The sequence below is a fragment of the Ictidomys tridecemlineatus genome, chromosome 9 (genome assembly GCF_052094955.1).
Source record: "Ictidomys tridecemlineatus isolate mIctTri1 chromosome 9, mIctTri1.hap1, whole genome shotgun sequence".
NCBI lineage: Eukaryota > Metazoa > Chordata > Mammalia > Rodentia > Sciuridae > Ictidomys > Ictidomys tridecemlineatus.
The window spans coordinates 134,376,394-134,395,637 of record NC_135485.1 but is presented as its reverse complement, the minus strand read 5'-3'; the positions used below and the strand labels follow the sequence as shown (position 1 = coordinate 134,395,637).

The 19,244-nt window shown below is 36.6% G+C and overlaps 1 protein-coding gene across 1 annotated transcript in view; it reads right to left on the bottom strand.

The window, feature by feature from the left end:
* Slc7a11 (solute carrier family 7 member 11) overlaps positions 1-18,529 on the bottom strand; it is a 71,596-nt gene extending 53,067 nt beyond the window's left edge. The window contains exons 1-4 of the mRNA XM_005327579.4: positions 17,753-18,529; positions 13,395-13,521; positions 9,534-9,649; positions 1,708-1,833 (exon numbers count right to left, since the gene is read on the bottom strand). Of these exons, the coding sequence (XP_005327636.2) occupies positions 1,708-1,833; positions 9,534-9,649; positions 13,395-13,521; positions 17,753-18,029 (646 nt within the window). The 5' untranslated portion in view covers positions 18,030-18,529. The remainder of the gene's footprint in view (positions 1-1,707; positions 1,834-9,533; positions 9,650-13,394; positions 13,522-17,752) is intronic.
* Between the last annotated feature and the right edge of the window lie 715 nt (positions 18,530-19,244).

Here is a 19,244-nt window from a genome sequence, read left to right as displayed (position 1 = left end):
TATCTGCTAAGAATGCTCTCCACGATATTCAAATTTGCTTTGTGATAATATTCACAGATGACTTCTCTGTTCAAGAACTAGGAAGAGTCCTGGTCATATGAAGCACTGATGCCATAAGTATTAATGAAAATATCACTCCATTGTAATTGCCAGAAACACCCCAAGAGCTATATTTTGACCCGTGGTCTCAAGGAACCTGCAATACATTTGGTCAGTCAAACCCCACTTCATACACGTATATAATTAAGGGTTCAAGACTGACTAAGGACTACAGTGCTACCTACAATGCCTGACATTTCACCAAAGAGAAAAAGAAAAAAAAAAAATGAGTCCCATCTAGTAGACCATCTGACCTAGGAATCTCAACCAGAACTAAACCAGGATTGGTGACCAGGGATTTCTGTACTTTCCAAGCCATGAAGGAACTCATTACAGAAGAAGAAAGTGAGAACAGAACAGGCTATTTGGCCTACTATTCCCAAGGAACGAGACAGAATATGTGCAAGCCAGCTCTGTGGAGGCCGAGGTGAAATTAACAGAGCAAGCTCAACTGGTCTCCTCAGAAGATTCCGTCTGCGTGGTGTGTGGTTCTGAGCTGATTGAGGTTGCTGGAGAAGATGGAAGGATTTTGCCAGCAGGACTCTAAGATCTCCCACCAGGCTTATTCAGTGGACAGCAGCTGCTCCCTTTCCCAGCTGCAGAGTGACCAGTCTTTCGACATTTGTTGTTATTTGATGCCTCTACAGAGAGCAATGACTTGGCTGAATTTAGCACTTCCCTTTGCCTTACTGCGGTTCTTCTGCAACGTCATGGAACTTCTCTATGAATGCCCTTTCTTGGAAAAACAATATCAGTGTAAACACTAAATACTTAACATGCCCAAGGTATATGTCACCTCTTCACAATTTATTCTCTCTCTCCCGTTATTTTCTACTATGTTGCCCATGGCCAATTAAATAACCTCTTTCCCTGCCAACCATTTCCACTGAAATCAAGCAATGGCATGTGACTTCTCTCCCCAAACCACTAAAACTCCAAATGACATCCCCTCCTCAACTTCTGTTCTTATTAAATAATATCCAGAAAATATGATGTGTCTGTACTAAAGCAAGTTTTACATGAAAAATAATGTAACCATAGAAGTTAAATTTTTACAACTGTTTTGATCATCCCATAAATATTTGTTTTTTAGGAATATCATTCACATATCTGACTCCTCTTCTGAGGATATCACTCTGAAGATAGAAAAAATAATAACTAAAAAATAATAAAATAAAAATAATAAAATTATTTTTCATATTCATTATTAAATAAAATATTTTTCATTATTCTCCAAAAATCTTTCTCTTTAATCTTTATTCCTGCTACTGAACAACTTTAAAGTGAAAGTGAAAGAATGCGTTTATCTGTAGTTAAAGTTACTGGCAGATTCCCCCCCCCCCTTTGGATCTTCACTCCAGTTTTTATGAATAGAATTCACTGATGCCCTGTTTGAATGCTTGGCCCAAATCCTCTTGCTGCCATTCAACAGTAAATACCAGCTCACCCCAATGTAGCAACCTTTCAAATCAATTAGATGACAGTCTAGAGTTTAAGTTCCATGAGCAAAGACTAATTAAGGATTCTGCTAGTACAAGCAAAAGTTAGTGTTAGAAGAGATCAAAAGCAGATACGTATTTTAAAAAGCATTTACTTTTCAGTCCATACCTTTAATTAGCTGTATAACTCCAGGGACTATAATTATCAGAATTGCTGTGAGCTTGCAAAAGGTTAGGAAAATCTGGATCCGGGCACTCCAGCTGACACTCATGCTATTTAGAACCATCACCACAGCTGCAAACAAACAGTCAAAGTTACAAAAGGCAAACCTTCATGGGCACAAAGACATCTTAGGTTCTCATTACTCAAAGAGAGATCTACAAACCAGCAGTGTTGACATTACCTGTAAGAGTTTTAGAAATGCTGAAATGCCGAATCTCGGCCCCCACCCCAGACCTAATGAATGCAAATCTGCATTTCAACAAAATCTCCAGGTGATATTATGCACATTAAACTTTAGAAGCTTGGATAAAACCTCTAAACAGAATTTCTCTCTGTTCTTTGCATATGTCTCTAAGAATGGATGTACAGTGTAGGGCTCTGATGATCAAACCAAAATGTCTTGTACTACCAAATCCTGCAGCCATCACAGTGCACAAATTGCTGAATTTCACTTTTTAGCTTCACCTGGCAACAGTGTCCTCTCTAGGTGATGGCACCAAGGTGGCTCCCATTCAAGAAGGAGTAAAAAGTAGAGAAGTTAGATCTTAGTCTTCACTCTCAGCCTTCTTCTTCTAGTTTTTCTCTAATTACAATTCTCACATGAAAGGTTGACTTCTAGCCTACCCAAAAATCATTTTAGGACTTGAGTAAAATGTCATAAGAATTTTCAGATTAGGATGCACCCTGGGTCCTGAGCTAACATAATTTCCCATTCTTAATGATGTTGCCCACAGTTTCCCAAGCTGCAATCACCACCCCACCTTGTGGACCATGAAAACTTCAAAGAGAGAACATGGGTTATTCATCTCTATTTTTCCAAAATCTAGTTCCATGCCTGGTCCATGGAAGTTACTAACACATGTTTGCTGAATGAATGGATGAATTGTATTCTCAGGAAATCTAAGGCACATGGTGTATAGAGATGCTCTAAGACCTTCTTCCTCTAGCCGGCTGGAATGACAGGTTATACTAGACAGTGAATTTCAACTTTATGCTCTTTCCAAATTATTTTACATAGTGTTAACAAAAACAAACAAACAAAAACCAATCCCAAAACAACAACATCAACAAAGACATCAAAAATAAATCAAAATAGTTACTCTCCTCCTGACATTTATGGTTATTATCTATAAACATTATTTTTATAAAGATGCATGTCTAAACTATTTCTCAGGGGATGAAATAAAACACTGACAGAATTTTTATAATTCAAATTGCAACTGGAAGTTTTCCTTATGTACATTAATAAGAGTTCTCTTCAGTTTTACTGCCTGATCATTAGCTCATTTCAGTGTTCATAAATTAGTGAAATGTTATCAACACATAATTTATAAAGATAAAATTTTAAAACAATGTAGATCCTTAAAGGCAAATTTTAAAACAACCTATACTTTTAAATGTATATCCTTTCAATAAATCTATACAGCCATTTGAAATCATATTGCAATTATATAATTATTACCAAAAAAAAAGGTTATTTACAACATGTTACTGATCAAGAGAGATGGATAGATGAATGGATGGATCGACACCCTGGTAAGCTTTTGCCTAATATGCATGAGGCCCTAGGTACAATCCCCAGCAAACACCACCCAGCAAAACACCACCCAAAAGAAAAAAAAAAAAACTATACAAAATAATTTTGCGAAAACCTCTGTAAAGATGGAATTTTCGTTAATAAATAGATCCATAAATAAATTTCATTTTTAAAATAATTCATACACTGGAAAAAAAATAAAGGATCCAAAGACTCTATAGAAGGTAAAATAGGAAGTTAGTAATGAGGAAGTATTTTAAAGGAGTTACTGGTGAGCATGATTGGAATGACCAAAGCCTCAGGGAAGATACCTCAGTCTACATTTGAAGCCCAAGACAGAAAAGATTAGATAGGTCCATTGTCAATGGCAAAAGGTGCTGTTGTTTTATCAGGAATGACAAAAAATAAATAATATTAGCTCTCTCTCTCTCCCTAAGAAAAATCACTTCCATACTGAAAGTAATCTAGTGCAATTCTACTGGCCTCTCCATCATCCAGTGATCTTTTTCTATGCAAACGCCCATGTGATAAATGAGCCATCACATGAAAATTACTATTATTTTTTTTTAATTAAGAGGCTCAACGTTGGCAAGAAAGCGAAAAAAAAAAAAAATGATCTCCTGTTCCCACTAGCAACAAAAAAGAATTCTGTTTTCTTTTAAACAGAGCTCCCCAAACCACAGGCGGCTCTCTGTCTCTGCAAGGACACCCCAGTAGAAAAGAGAAGGGTGGAGAAAGTGGAAAAGAGGTGATAGGAAGAAAAGAAAGAAGGAAAAAAGGGAAGGAAGGACGAAAGGCCATTCTGATTTTAGGAACATCTAGCCACTATATAGTTGAAAAGAGAAAAAAGGGTCTGTTAATCTTCAAAAGCGTGTAAGTAGTTAGTAATGCCTACTGAAATAGAAAAACAAAATAAGTATTTGGGGTTTTCTTTTCTATTTACAAAACAGAAATAGTTTTCTTAGGGAAAGGGAGGCACAAATCAAGTCATTCTCATGAATTGATGATGATCACATCTTGCTCTTAAACAACTGAAACAAAAATTCTGGTTGAGTCTGGTTTTTCTCAAAGCTTTCTCAAAATCCTGTGAAAACGGATTTTGAGAAAGCTTGCAGGCATTGCACTCCTTATTTGGTGCACCATATTCCAGCTGAGGTGTATCTCTTTGGCCCTGAAGGTACAGCCTAACAAGCAAAAGAGCCAGTGCAGAGCTCTAAAGTTTCTCAAGTGGCTAGAACTGCTGCTTTATCACGAGTCTGTACAGCAAATCTAAGATAGTGTATGTTGCTTATCAAACAATATTGAACAGGGATTTGGGATTCACAAAATGCAAGAGCTTTCTGAGTTTCTGAAATAAACAATATCTACTTTTTTTTTTAAATACATACTATCTAACCATATTGTGATAATAAAAAAATCTGAGCCAGTCCTCTGGCCCTAGCTTCACTTCCTTTGAGCGATTGCTAATTTCACACATGAGGAAATAATTGTATCCGTTTGGATTTTTTTTCTTTTTTTTTTTTTTTGCTTGCCTCAAATTTCCAAAATAAAAATACAGGGACATGTACTTTTTATTTGCTTATTTATGATGTAGTTTTCTAAGAAGTGAAATGCAGCAACGAAAGCCACATCTATAAATCCTGGAGATAAGAAATACATATTTGAAGGGAGCTGTATTTGAATAGGATGTTTAGGGGAATGTTAAGGATTGACACTGTGATTTAAGGACGGGAAAGTATTTCTTTCTGCATGCTCCATAATTCAAGTTGGGTTTGAAGAGAGAGATTAGAGAGTCTGGATATATTGGGTTTTCTCACCAGTTCAGATTCTTTTTGGCTTCTGACTGCTTCGTGCTAAACTGATAAAATATATGAATGCTGTGTATATAGGTTACCTGGTGAGATAAAGTGGGTAGTTGTATTGCTTTTTTGTAGTGGCTGCTTGGGTATCCTCTTACTCTTTGTTAGCATTCATTTTCTGGATGAATTAATTTCAGAGAGCCAGTCTATATTTTAAGATCTCACGATCAGAAATAAAAATGGTGAACATCAAATAAATGTATACTATTATGGCCAATGTTGTACAAGAACTTTATACATAGATAATGTTATTTCATCCTTCTGTCTATGACATGGTTACTTAATATTGGCCTTATTTTTCTGATAAGCAGCTGAGACTCAAAAGATACTGTTTTACTTGCCTATGTGCACTTAGGCGGTAAGTGTAAAGATAAGATTGGAAACCAGGTGGGCTAACTCTGGAGCCCATACTTTTACCATTACTCACGGCTCAAAGAAGGAGATAATACTTCAAAGTTGTATGTGATCTCACCAGTACACACAGTTCTTTCAAACTCTCATGGTGGCTCTTCCTCTCTGCCTAGGTACATTTTTACCTTAGCTGGGACCTCAGGACACTTCCATGTCACATTTTACTTATCATTCTCCTGAAGGACATGGTTGTTGGTCCATAGCATTTGTATATTTTAGTACTGTGCACATCTTCCACCTATGAATTGATTGTGTGGGTATTTCAGTTACAGTAGGGAAGGAGTAGGTCCACCCAGATTCCAGAAGATTCAAAGAGCCATCCCACATGCTGTATTTGAAATGCTGACACACAACTAGTTCTGGAATCTTTTTGTCATACAATTTAAGGATGTCAGGAAAACAAGGCTATACATTTGCAGAACTGTCTGTTTTCCACAATGCAATATAAATGTTATTTTGTTTTCTCCTCCTAATATCTCCCACAAGATCTGAGAAGGGAATGCAGTTCTTAACTCATCTATATAAAATAAACTGGCAAAGGAATTGAGACACCCGGAGAGGGTTGTTAGGGATAGATCTGGGACTAGATCTCACATCTTAAAAAGTTTTTTTATGATAATGCTTTGCCATTCAAGTGTATACTTCCATGGGGCCTAGTTTTAGGAGACTCAATGATTTAGCTATTGAACATACTTCAGTGCTCATTAGACCAACAAGAGCAGTGAAAAGAAATGGTGTTCTGTGGAAGGTAAATGGGGTAATGTCATATTGGGTTATCAGAGAGCCACTAAATGTGAACAAATGGGATTTTCCAGTGAAACTTACATGTGCCTGACATGTTTACCAGAAAGGACAGAATTTTAGATAAGCCAAAACTTTCCATCTTTATTGATCTGACAGAAGTGACATAGGATACTTTTTTAAAATGAGCTTAAATTAGCATTCAGTTAGCTCCCCACACGCATTCCATTATCATTTCTCCAATGGTTGGTTAATATTTCACAAAATTTGAAACTCTAACTATGATATAACAAGACCCTTCAGGATTGACCTTTTTCTATCTTTAACTAGAGATTTTAAACTCCTTCTTTTCCTCAAGGAGAATTCATACAATTAAACTATTTTCTACATCTCAGTATCCTCCCACCCCTAACAGACAGAAAACCACCAATAGTTCACTTTGAAAAATAAAGGGTGCAGAGATTTGCCCCCAGGTAAATTTCTCTTTCTCTATTTCCATCTAACCCCCTGTTGCTCCATTAACAAATTCTTCTTAAAGACAGTTTGACTTACCCAATTAGCCCATTGATTTAAATTACTTCCTGCTGAGTCTAGGAATATTCCTTCTGTTTTCCCTTTTTGTGCTCTGGTGTTGGAACACATTGCCTTGTCAGAAGCTCAAGCTTACAAAGGCTTATCTTACAAAATATTTCAAAAGCTAGTATTATAACAAGTGGCAAAAATAGAAGGATGTGTCTAAATTTATCCAAGAGTTACTCAGGTTTTTTGCTAACTAGTCTATCACCAAACTCTACTATAGAATGTTTTCTAAAACCCACATGGTTACCCTTTTTCCTAATTGCTTTACTTAAAAAAAAAAAACAAAAAACAAAAAACAAACAAAAAAAAAACCAATTTCCATCTGATCTCCCAAAATACAAATTTCCCCTTTAAAAAGTTTAATGGAACTTAGATAAATAGAAGAGTTATCTAGGGGCTGGGGATATAGCTTAATGGGTAGAGTGTTTGTCTTGCATGCACAAGGCCCTGAGTTTGATCCCCAGCACCACAAAAAGAAAAAAGAAAGTCATCTAAGTTTACAAAACTAGAAATATATCATCACTAACCATCTAATTTCATGCCCAAAGCAGCCAAAATTTGTAGATTTGTAAACAGACACATAGGTTATGATTAAAGACTTCTGTTTGTAGCTTTTAATAACTTTGATTACTAATTTACATAGCTCTCAAAAATACTACTCTTTCTCTTCTCAATTTTCATATGTTAACTGTGATATGATTCTGTCTTAGACATTTAGGGGACAAGAATATTGTGGGCATAAAAATGGCTGTTAGTCCAATCTCTTAGTCGAATACCAGCTTTATCAAGAATCTCCTGTGGGCAAAGCACTCTGTTCAAAGTCTTAAAAATCTAACTTAATTTCATTTTCCTACAATCATTCAAGATAAATTATCTTTTCACAGGCCTTTCACCAACAAATAAAACTGAAGCTTAAAGAAGTTTAATAATTAGCCCAAGATCACATTACTAAGAAATGGTGACATTTAAGTTCCACTTCCAGGTTGTTTGTTCTGGTGAGCCACTATGTTTAGATGGTTCGTCCCACCGAATCTCATGGTGTTAGATCTGAACATCTTATCAAGCAAACTATTTCATTTTACTAGCAATTCCCCTACTGCTTGAGGTAATTGAAGCTATGCAACCTTCCAGAGTTAACAAGTATACAGACTATAGACCTTTCTACTAGAGAAACAATTCTTAGACCTCGTCTTATAAAAATCAATCAGGAGTGGAGAATTATTGAACACAAACAGCATGCTGGGAGTTCTGTGAGGGGCTGGAAATACAACCATGTTAAAGTCCCTAATCTCATGGAAGTTCCAATGACTTAAAAAATAAATAAATAAATAGCTACCATTTGTATTGTGTTCTTAGTAAATTGCAAGCGTTACCCAAACACTTCACATATATTGTCTCATTCATTGTTGCTTAATCTGCACAACACCTTATAACACTGGCATGATTTACTGAGAATACGGAGTTAAGAATGATACAGTGACGTGCCTTCGTATTTGTAGAGTTTATTAAAGGCACAATGATTAAGTAGGTACACCATTACCACCCCAGAATGAGAAAAATGTCAACTTGGAGCAATTTTCTCTTCTTTTCAGAGTTCTCACAGAAGAATAGAGCTGTGTACATGTTTGCAAGACAAATTAGGAAATGCACTATGAGTCTATTAAATTCAGAGACATATATATACCTAGCATCTGAGACATTTCTATATGAAATTCCTAATGCTCTCCTGCAAATTATGCACTGTTTTCCTGCAAAAATGCACTGTTCTTTTTATTGTTCTGTCGAAGCACCTTAGAGCAACCACCTAACCATTTTTCCATGAGTTTGAAATTCGGTTATTCATATATAGCTCTCTATTTCTGAGTTGTTAAAATTTAAATCGAATTGATTCTTAAAAACAACAAAATGATTAAGAATTAAGTTATCCTCTCCCATGACATTCAAGGATTTGGTATTTGGAATCTGATAGGATGTTAGAGTCAGATTTGATTTCATTATCACCTAGGTAATTTTGTTCATGAGACTCTTGCTCTTTTTTTTCAGTTTCTAAAATCTATTCACACTGATTAAAAAAAAAAATGAGTAACTTCCTAATTTGAAGCTTGTAAAGAAATCTCCTATTGTGCTAGTAATTATAAAATCTTTAAAGAAAATTCTTACCATGGCCAATAATAGGCATCAAAAACTATGACACTGAGATGGCAGCCTCTAACACTGTAAACCGTCTGCAGCAGACACACCCAACATAGAAACATAACTCCATGATCATGGATGAGTTAGGATCCAACATTTCATGGAGGTAGAATGATTTCCAACTCACAAAGATCTACAAAATAATTGGGTTTTCTTCCTTTAATCTCTTTTTAGGTACAACCTACTAAATATTTTACTGTCAAAGTGATTTTTGTTTGTCTATTTTGAAAGATTGGCCATCATATATATCAACCCAATGCCAAACTGACACAGAAGGTAATAGCAGAGACCACTCCAAATGTGCATTCTTTTTTCTGTTTTCCGGCACATATTTGGAACAGTAAGCAAAACAAGAAGATCATTTGGGGAACAGTGCCACTAGACAAAACGTCTAAAGAGACTTTGTGCACAAGCCTTTTCTTCTCTCCCATGTTTATACCTGTGATACTCACTTATACCCACAGCCGTAATGAGCTTGATTGCCAGTTCAGGAATTTCACACTGAATAAAAAACGGTTCCAGGATGTAGCGTCCAAATGCCAGGGATATCACAGCTGTAGCTGCAGGGCTAAACAGAGTTTTATATATTTAGGTTAACTATAGGGAAAAAAAAAATGAACAGCATTTTCAGATAAAGTTTTCTATCTGAAGGTGTTACTACTTAGAGAATGTGTTTAAAATGAAAGACTGTAATTTAAGAATTCCATATTTCATTAGGTTTACTTAGGCATTCCAAATGTCACAGTGCCTGTAACATTGGTGGCTATTCTGAAACAACCTTGAGAGCAAGGCTGGGAACTATCAACTTTGTCCCTGCTCTCCCAACATTTGATACTTTTCTTTAAACATTTACTTTAGGGCTGGGGCTGTAGCTCATTGGCAGAGTGCTTGCCTAGCATGTGTGAGGCACTGGGTTCGATCCTTTGCAGCACACAAAAATAAATAAAATAAAGGCATTCTGTGCATCTACAACTACCAAAAAAATAAATAAATAAATACAAGTTTAAAAAAATCAAATAAAAATAAAAATTTAAGTTATTATATGAGACCTTGACTGGGCTTTCCTTATAAGAACTGGTCTTCATTCTCTTTTAAGTCTGTAATAAAACTCAAGCTATGGTATGAATTTGTTAATGGCATAGATCTAATGGAGTGGAGTATAGTGAGAAGAAGGAACATGAAATTCAACATAAAAAAAATCAGCATTCATAAGTGTTCCTTGCAAATTAATGCAAATTAATGCCTAAATACTTAGCATTGTATTTTTTTTTTTGTCTTTCTAGTACAAAACCTCAAAACAAAGCGATTGTTCTTAATTCCATACAAAGAGAGAAAGGTCTCAAAGAAAAGAAGGAAATCATGAAATTTATGGTGCTATCCGGTTCCCAAGTCAAGGTTGGAAACACAGAATGGTATATAGCAACACAGATAATAAACTATTCTAGTTTAATTCTTCAAATATTTGTAAGAGAAAATCACACACACTTTCCCATTGTACTCCTATTTATACATGAATGCATATTCTTTCCAAACACTTGCATTGTCTAATTTCCCCTTCAGCTTCTCTTTCTTCTGGTCACCTAATGCCCAGGCCGGATCCGGATTATCAGAAAACCCACCACCATTCTGTGTTTCCAACCTTGACTTGGGTGCCAGATAGCACCATAAATTTCATGATTTCCTTCTTTTCCTAGAGACCCTCTCCTCTTTCCTCCAAATGACACTATTTTTCCTGTTCTTCATCATTTATTAAAAATTTTAATGTGCAAATTAAAACCTGATCATGTCATTTTAGCACTTTCAAAATGTGCTGTGGATACATGGAAATGCTTCGTATTGTATTCAAGGCTTCATTCAGCTCCCTCCCACCAGAGAGATCCAAATCTCTTTTCTTCTGCCTGGAGCCTCTTCAACTCGCTGGCCATATTTTATACTTCAGATTTTGGTTTCTTTTTATCTGCAGTACTGGGAATCAAACCCAAGACCTTGTACATGCTCGGCAAGTACTCCATCACTGAGGGACGTCCCCAGCCCAGATCTTGGTTTACTTGTTCTTGGTTCAGAGAAGCTTCTCCAACCCTTTGTCTGAGTCAGGCCCCCCCAGAGTACACTCTTACTGAATCCTGATTTCTCTTCCATATCTTCTTATCATTCACTTATTTGATTACCTGATAGATAACCATTCCCCCACTGGACTCTGAATTCTATGGGCACAAAGTTATTCTACCTGAATAACCACTCTTCCCCCATTGTTTAATGCAATGTGTGCCATGGAGTAGGAACAATACATATTGAGTATATTGTGAAGGACTGAGTTCAGTTTAATGAGCCATGCTATGTACTGTTGGGTGATTTTTCTTTCCTTGAATGTGTTTTACAGATTATTTCTGGCAATGGTAACTTAATGTATAATTTTAATAAGAAATATATTGGTATAATGGGTATTAGTAAAAGAAAAGAACAACTAATTGTTTAGGTATCTTGTGTCTCCTCAAGTCATTTGTTTTCTGCCTATTTGACAGATCACTCCATTGATAGGAGTCCTGTATGACTAACCTATATATATCTTGGTACACACACACACACACACACACACACACACACACACACATTGAAAAGCTCCTAGAATTTATCTAGGTTATTTTCTCTGTACACACACACACACACTGTAAAGCAGTTTTTTCAAAATTAAAACAGCATCTGTTTATCAGTTATTTGAGAGTAGGAATTGTGACTCATTCCAATTTAGATATCTTTATCTTGCCATTCACCATTCGGTAGCAGTTTGTGAAATGAATAAATTAATGAATGAGCACCATATCTGTGCAACTGCAAATGGAATGATCATGCTCATAAGAATACCAAGCAATTACCCAAAGTTACACAGCAAATGCATGCTGAAGAGGGACAGGAATCTAAGGTATCAATTTATATCCAGTATATACAGGGCACTCATATAAGTAGTATAAGAGTTACAAGAAGGGGGAAAAAAAGAGCTACAAAAAGTGTTAAAACCTGGGTTTATATTTTTGAAACGTTTGCAATTTATACAGGGAAACAGAACACAGTCACCTGAAATACTGAGTCAAAAAATACAAGGTGCTGAGTTCATTGTTAGGTGAGAAGCAGAGACTATATCTTTCAGAAGATTTAAGAGATGAAATAGACACTGTCCACTAGAATAAAACATGCAATTATCTATGAAAAAGATAAGACATAAGTTGGCCCTGGAAGAGTGTATGCCTCAGATAATCAGAAAGGAACAGAAAGTACATCCCAGGTAAGGGGACCTGAGAAAAGAAATAAAATACTCCTTTATCATTATTTTATTATAAGAAGTTTTAAGTAATGCAGAAATGTTTGCAATGAGAATAGACTGACATGCCATTGAAGTTTGTACTACTCTGAAGCCCTTTGTTTGAAAAGAGACTCCTAACACCATAAAGATCATGATTAGTGTTAATGGGTATTCATTAGCTCTGCATTTGCCACTTACTGTAAATGACAGAATAAAAGCTCCTATTAGCTCTCAGCTATGTATGTTTGATAAGTATACAGTAAGAGCAAGTCTCCCTCCTTATTTCTATTAAGCTTTTTAATCAGAAAGTGCAAGTCACATCCTATGAGGCAGTAGCTTTAAGGAACTGTGACACTCTTATGACATCATAAGTCTCCCACAAAGCTGAAGGAAACCTGCTATTCAGAGTGACTTAGCATTATTTGGTGCCAAGAAGATCAGGAAGGGGAACACATTCCTACAACAATAAAATCAAAAGATTTTCGCAACTACAGTTCACTGGTCTGTTTATGTGAGGAAGTGAGTCATTTATGGTATGTAAACTTAATTTTTTAAAGAATAAGATTTGCTGATACTGTTTTCAGGCACAGATGTTTCTTAGTCATAAAAATAGAGTAAAGTTAAATAACTTCATGTCATAATCTACAATTCCAATTCCTGTCCTATTTGATTGTGCCTGGTCAATCAAAAGGTAAGACTTATCAAGATGGATTTTGATGCTTCAGATCTTTTTAAATAAGCATCTATCCTAGAAAAGTAAAAGAGAATAATCAAAGATTAAAGGTAAGCAGTACTTTAAAAGTCTGGTGTTGTTGTTGAACCACTGCCAATGATAGAAGTACACTAACAATGTTAATCCAGAAAGGTAATGTATCACAGGTTCTCTGCTGAGTATACACATTTACAACATAGGCACATGAAATACATATTTCTGATGAGTTAAAAACAATCAAGTCACTCAGAAGAATAGGATGACCAAGGTTTATTTTTCCTTGTTTTTTTCTTATGTTCTTACCGTATTATGAGCAGTTCCACCCAGACTCGCACAAAAGCTAGTAATGGGCCAAACACTTCCAGAATATATGTATAATGACCTCCAGATTTCTTTATGCTTGTTCCCAATTCAGCATAGGACAAGGCTCCTGTGAAACGGTTATAATAACAAGGTACAAATTTAATACATAATCAGGCCACCTAGTGGTAGAATTCTTACTGACGCTAATGTTGCGTGCAAAGTAACTACTTGAGTCTGAAATGACGTCATCTAATTGCTGAGACTTAGCAAGTTCCTCTTGGAACTTCCTCACATTGGAGACCTACTTCATTCTATTTGCACAATGTCATTTTACTTAAAATAGTAATCATGAACTTCTAAACAATATCATATGATTCAGAATCTGGAGTTGAAAAAACCTGGGAGCAAAAGTAAAAAGAGAAGATAGATGTCAGTAGTACTGACCTGTTTTTTTGAAAAGCATAACCGCATATAAGACAAGTAATTATCCCAAACTGACCTCATTATGTGGAGAGCTCTTTTAACAAATGATGTTTCTGTGGCAAATTAATGTAAGTAAGAGTTATCTGTTCTTCATCAAAATGTGGACTATAACCCTTGCAAGACTTCATTTAATTTGCATGATATAGTTTGTCAACACAACAAATTCTGCGGTATTCTGTTTGTGGGAAAGGTCATCCTGGGCATTTCTGAAGCGTACACTCTGGATGGTTGAAAGTATGTATACTTTCTTAAAAAAGAGATGCTGTCATGTACATTAATGTAGGTGAAAGTAAGTACAAACTACATAGTAACATTTAGTAATACAACTCCCATGGAATTGGGCAAGTTATGTAACTTCCCCAAGGCTCAGTTTCATTCCCTATGGAATGGAAATCTCCATTTTTACCTCCCAAGAATGCTGTGTGTATGTGACAATGGTTGCCAGAGAGAGCACTGGGCCTGAAACACAGCAAACCACACGTGAAATACCGCTATACTTATCAATTTCAGCAACTAATTATCAAGAAAATGAAAAATAGATCTTAATGTCAAGTGAAAAGTTCTATCTATACTGCTAAGTTTGCCTGAGCGTCTTCAGAAGCTATTCATGCAGAAAGTTACCACTTATCAGAAGTACTTCATACAGACCTGTCCAACATAAATATAATTTGGATCTTCAGTGAAAACTTAGTATCACTTATCTGATTCCTGAACCTCACATTACCAGAATCAGGGAAATTCTTTTTTTTTTTTTTTTTTTGGAATTTACAGTAAAGAGTATTATAAATTTTATTGTAGTCTGTAGATTGTGTGCTACACATCCTTAAACCAATGAAATTTATAATAAATTTTTCTTTGTTCAGAGGTAGTTATGAAACATGTGCCAATCACCCCTAATCTGATCCTTCTCTTTAATACAGTATTTCCATTCCAAACGATTTCTAATGCTCATCAGTCCAAAAACTATTGTGGAAATTCTTTTTTTAATGCAAAAACAATCAAATGAAAAGCAGACTATAGGATGATACTCTAGATGTAGCCTCTAAGCAAGAGAGTCCAGACTCACCAAAAGAGGGATTCAAAAATTCCCATGGATCATTCTTACATAACTAGTCTGCAGATGAATATTCAGGGATCACTGATAGATGTTGTCTATTTATAACTAATTATACCAGCTGCAATTTACCTTCTATTGGGAAAAGCTACCATGTTTGTCAGCAGTCTAGAAAAGCATCCAATATAAAATGTTATTGGAAACAGCCTTAAGTACCTCGGAATTTATTGTCAGAGAATCAATACCTGGACCTTGCTATGCTTTGCTGAAACTCCAGCATGGTTGCCCTAGGTTTAAATTGAATTCTGGGGAAATGAGATTTTCATTTAAAGGTCTCAAGTTCCATAACCATTTTGCCTAGATGAAAAAGGTTCAAAACAGGATTTAAAAAAAAAAAAAATACATGTATTGACCCTGGCATTAAAAAAAAAAAAAAAGTTGTAAATCAAATACAGATGCTTCTTCACTTGCAGAGGGTTATATCCCCAAACCCATCTTAAGTTGAAAATACTGAACACCATAGCTTTGACTAGCTTACCTTAAAGGTGATCAGGATACTTACATTTGCCTACAGTTGGGCAAAATCATCTAAAAAAAATTTATTATTATTATACACTATTGTAAGGTTAAAAATAATAAGTTAAACCATTGTAAGTAGGAGACCATCTATATACCTACGAATTATTTTTTTTCTTTTTTTAGTTGTTGATATATCTTTATTTTATTTATATGTGGTGTTGAGCATCAAACCCAGTGCCTCACACGTGACAGGCAAGTGCACTACTGCTGAGCCCCAGCCCCAGCCTTATACCTACCAATTCTTGACTCTTAGTCCTAGTTTTGCTTTGCTTCCTATTAGGGAGGCATTCCTGAGAGATACTAATAGTTTAAGTGGAAAATGCAATGCAAATATGAACAAGTTGATTAACACAAGAGCACACTTCCTGCAATTACTAATCAAAAATATCAGGTCCAGTGTAACCTTAGCTATGCTACACTCCCCTTAGAGTTTTTTTTTTTTTAAGCTTCTGCACAAGATATTATGAGTCAGCATATTTTCACCATAAAAGTCAACATCCCTTTTACCAGTTTAGTACTCAGGTTTTTTTTTATTACATATGAATAAACTTTTATTGCGTGTAAAAACTGAGTCATGTAGTGGGGACTGCAAGTGCATGAGTTTGCAAAGACCAGGAGAGGGTTGTCATTCTGATTACATATTGGTTTATTCTAAATACCCCAGGTGCTATAGAAAGAGCAAAGGCTGGGGGTGCACAAAGTCATGTTAAAGATGATCCGCAGTTGGGTTTCTCTTTGTTTACCTATGCACTGCATTTGCCAGAACCATTTAATATTAATAGTAGCTAAGGATTCTATCAGGGTTTTTCATCATCATATGACTCCAAAGTATTTGGCAAGGATGAAAAATAATAATGGGAAAATAATGATATACAACTGTGATGAAATAAATGGTTTAAGAAGTACAATTTATTCACATAAATAATACCACAAACTATTAAGACCAACAAAAATAATTCCTCTAAGGATATTTCTATACTAAGACTTTGCTTTAACAGACTTTATTTAAAACACCTTCTTCCTAAAATTGGAAACCTGAGTCTTCTAGATGACTGCCCCAGCCATCACAGGACCTGAGCAGAAGGAATGAATGGATTGGTACACAGAGGACCAACCAAGAGTTAAGCACTTGGTCTTAGTGTTAGAACAAAGAGTTAGTAACTATAAACTGTAGTATCTTTTGAAATCTAAGCACAGTATGTTCCAAAGAGAGCAAATGTATCTTAGACATCTACCCCATAGCATAAGTCAATTTTTTTTTTTAACAATTTGCCAGCTTTTGTCACCTTTGTAATTAATTCAGGTAGCTTTGTAGTAATTCGCTCACCCGATGAGAAGGCATTTATTTTCTCTTTAATTTTAATTCTCAAATCAATATAAGAGAAATATATTTTGAAAAAAAATAATAATAATTATACTTCTTGGACCAGTTCTCTTCAGATCAATTCAGTGAACAGGTGGACCAATTATCTATGTCCCTGAAGACCAAGTGAAATAAATCAGATGAGAAAAACAGATGTTGGCAAGTACAGAAAACTAACATCCAACTGCAGTTTTAAAACTTATATTTCAAGTGTTTAGAGATGTTATGAATTTTTTTTTTTTAAATGCCTTGAAATGTGTTGAGGCCGTTGCAATATTCTCGATTTGTGATTGAATTGAGTTCTGTCCATCACACATCGTTCCACGACCAGGTATTTGAAAGTTTGGAACTGACAAGCACATGGACCTAAAAAAAATTCAGAAGGAAGACTGCCACGCGTTTGTTCTGCTAATAAAAAGTCAGGAAGACTTCTGTGAACACGGAGTCCTGCCTCTGAAAGGCCGCGCCAGGTGTCACCTCACAGGTGTTTCTTGTAGCCACCCAGCTGCCAGAACGCCCCCAACAGACCCAGCCAAGCACCACTGCCCGGCACAGAGAGTCCGCGTGTATTTATTTTCTGGGTCATCAAAGTTAACTTTTTGCTTTCCTCAGCACAGGGAAAGTCAGAAAAGAGTCTGTTTGGGTCAGAAAGAGAAGAGGATAGCCTGCAGGAAGCAACCTGAGAGCACTCAGGATCACGCCAACCAGGAGCACTGTGTGTGCCTAGTTCACACACCCAGACAAGAGGGGGAAAAAGAAAAAAATCCAGGTAGCTCTTGCCATTCATTTACTCTTCGATAACTATCTTTCGCTTTTCCCGGAGACCAAAACTTTCCAGCCCCACGTCCACACGCGTCCCAGAGACGGAGGTGCACTCACCAAAAAGGGACAGGACCCCACAGGCGGTCCAGATGATGAGCGACAGTCCCACGCTGCCCGTGTTCTGCAGCACGCCCTTGGGGGAGATGAAGATCCCGGCTCCGATGATGGTGCCCGTGATGATGGAGATGCCCCTCAGCAAGGTGATCTTCTTCTTGAGCACCACTTTCTCCGGCTCCGGGGGCTCGCTGCCCCCCGCGGAGGGCAGCGCCCCCTTCCCATTTCCCTGCAGGTAGCCTCCTTTGGAGATAGTGGCCACCACGGGCTTCCTGACCATAGTGGTGACACACGGGGCAAAAATCAAACAGGGGAAGAAAAAGCAAAACTTTTAGCGTCTCTTTGGGGGTGACTGATCGGTCTCCTGCTCTTTGCTTTCAGAGTGTCTCAGCGCTATTGTGTTCACAGGTGAAAAAACTCAAAGGTGTTATTTTATCCTTCAAAGCGCTCGAATGACTCTCGGGCACCTGTGTGTTCCCGGGGCTCTTGGTCCCTGCTCCTGGTCCCAGCACCGTGGCTGCCGCCCGGCTCCGCCGCCCTACCCTAGCGAAGCAGCTCAGCTTCCTCCTGGGCTTGTATTTAAGCTCCCGCCTGTCACACCAATTTACTCCAGCTACATGATGATGCAAATTCCCCAGGTTTGCATCAGCCACCGGAGAAGAAGCCTCCAGCATTACTCAGCTCTTTTTTTTTTTCAAACAGTAGCAGCATGTTGCTTCACCGACCTAAGCTTTTCCGAGAACAAAGCACACACTTAAAAGAGATCTTAACCAATCCAGAAGAAGTCCACTCCGAACAGATCTTCTCACAGACTTTAAGTAACTCCTGTTGAGAGAGGAAAGCCCTGCCAGCCAAAAGAAAATGAAAAATGAAACAGGAAATGATGACTTAGTTTTAAAGAGTTTTTTTTTTCTCTAACTCACGTATAAAACATTTTTCACACACAACTTGTTAATCGAAAGCACCTAGAAGCTGCATTGTTTCTAGAAACAAAATTTAGATTTCATAATATATATCATACTGATTTTATTTTTTTAATTTTGTGTATCCTAGCAACACAATTAATTCTATGTATTCACAGAGTTAGAAGAGTCTACACTGTGTAAATTCTGCCTGTACATGCATTACAAGTGTAAATCTTAACCAACATTAAAAGACAAAATTATTTTATTTCTTACACCTCATACTAAAGCACTATTTAAAATTATCATCTGAGTGTCACAAATTTAAAAATCACAGTGACTTCAGATTCTCATCAGCACTAGGTGATATCCTAAAGTAAGTAGAAGATAACAGATTTTCATTTGCATGTTGTTCCTTCCATGACCGTGTCCATGCTTTGAATATAACCTCATTGTTCCCATCCTAGGCAGAGTTATGTCCTTGAGCACACACCCACCATAGGAACAAAGTAATCCAGACTTTGGGGATGGTATCAGAAGATCTCAGAAATTATTATTCCAAATTAACAAGTGAATTAAAACTCCAACAGACA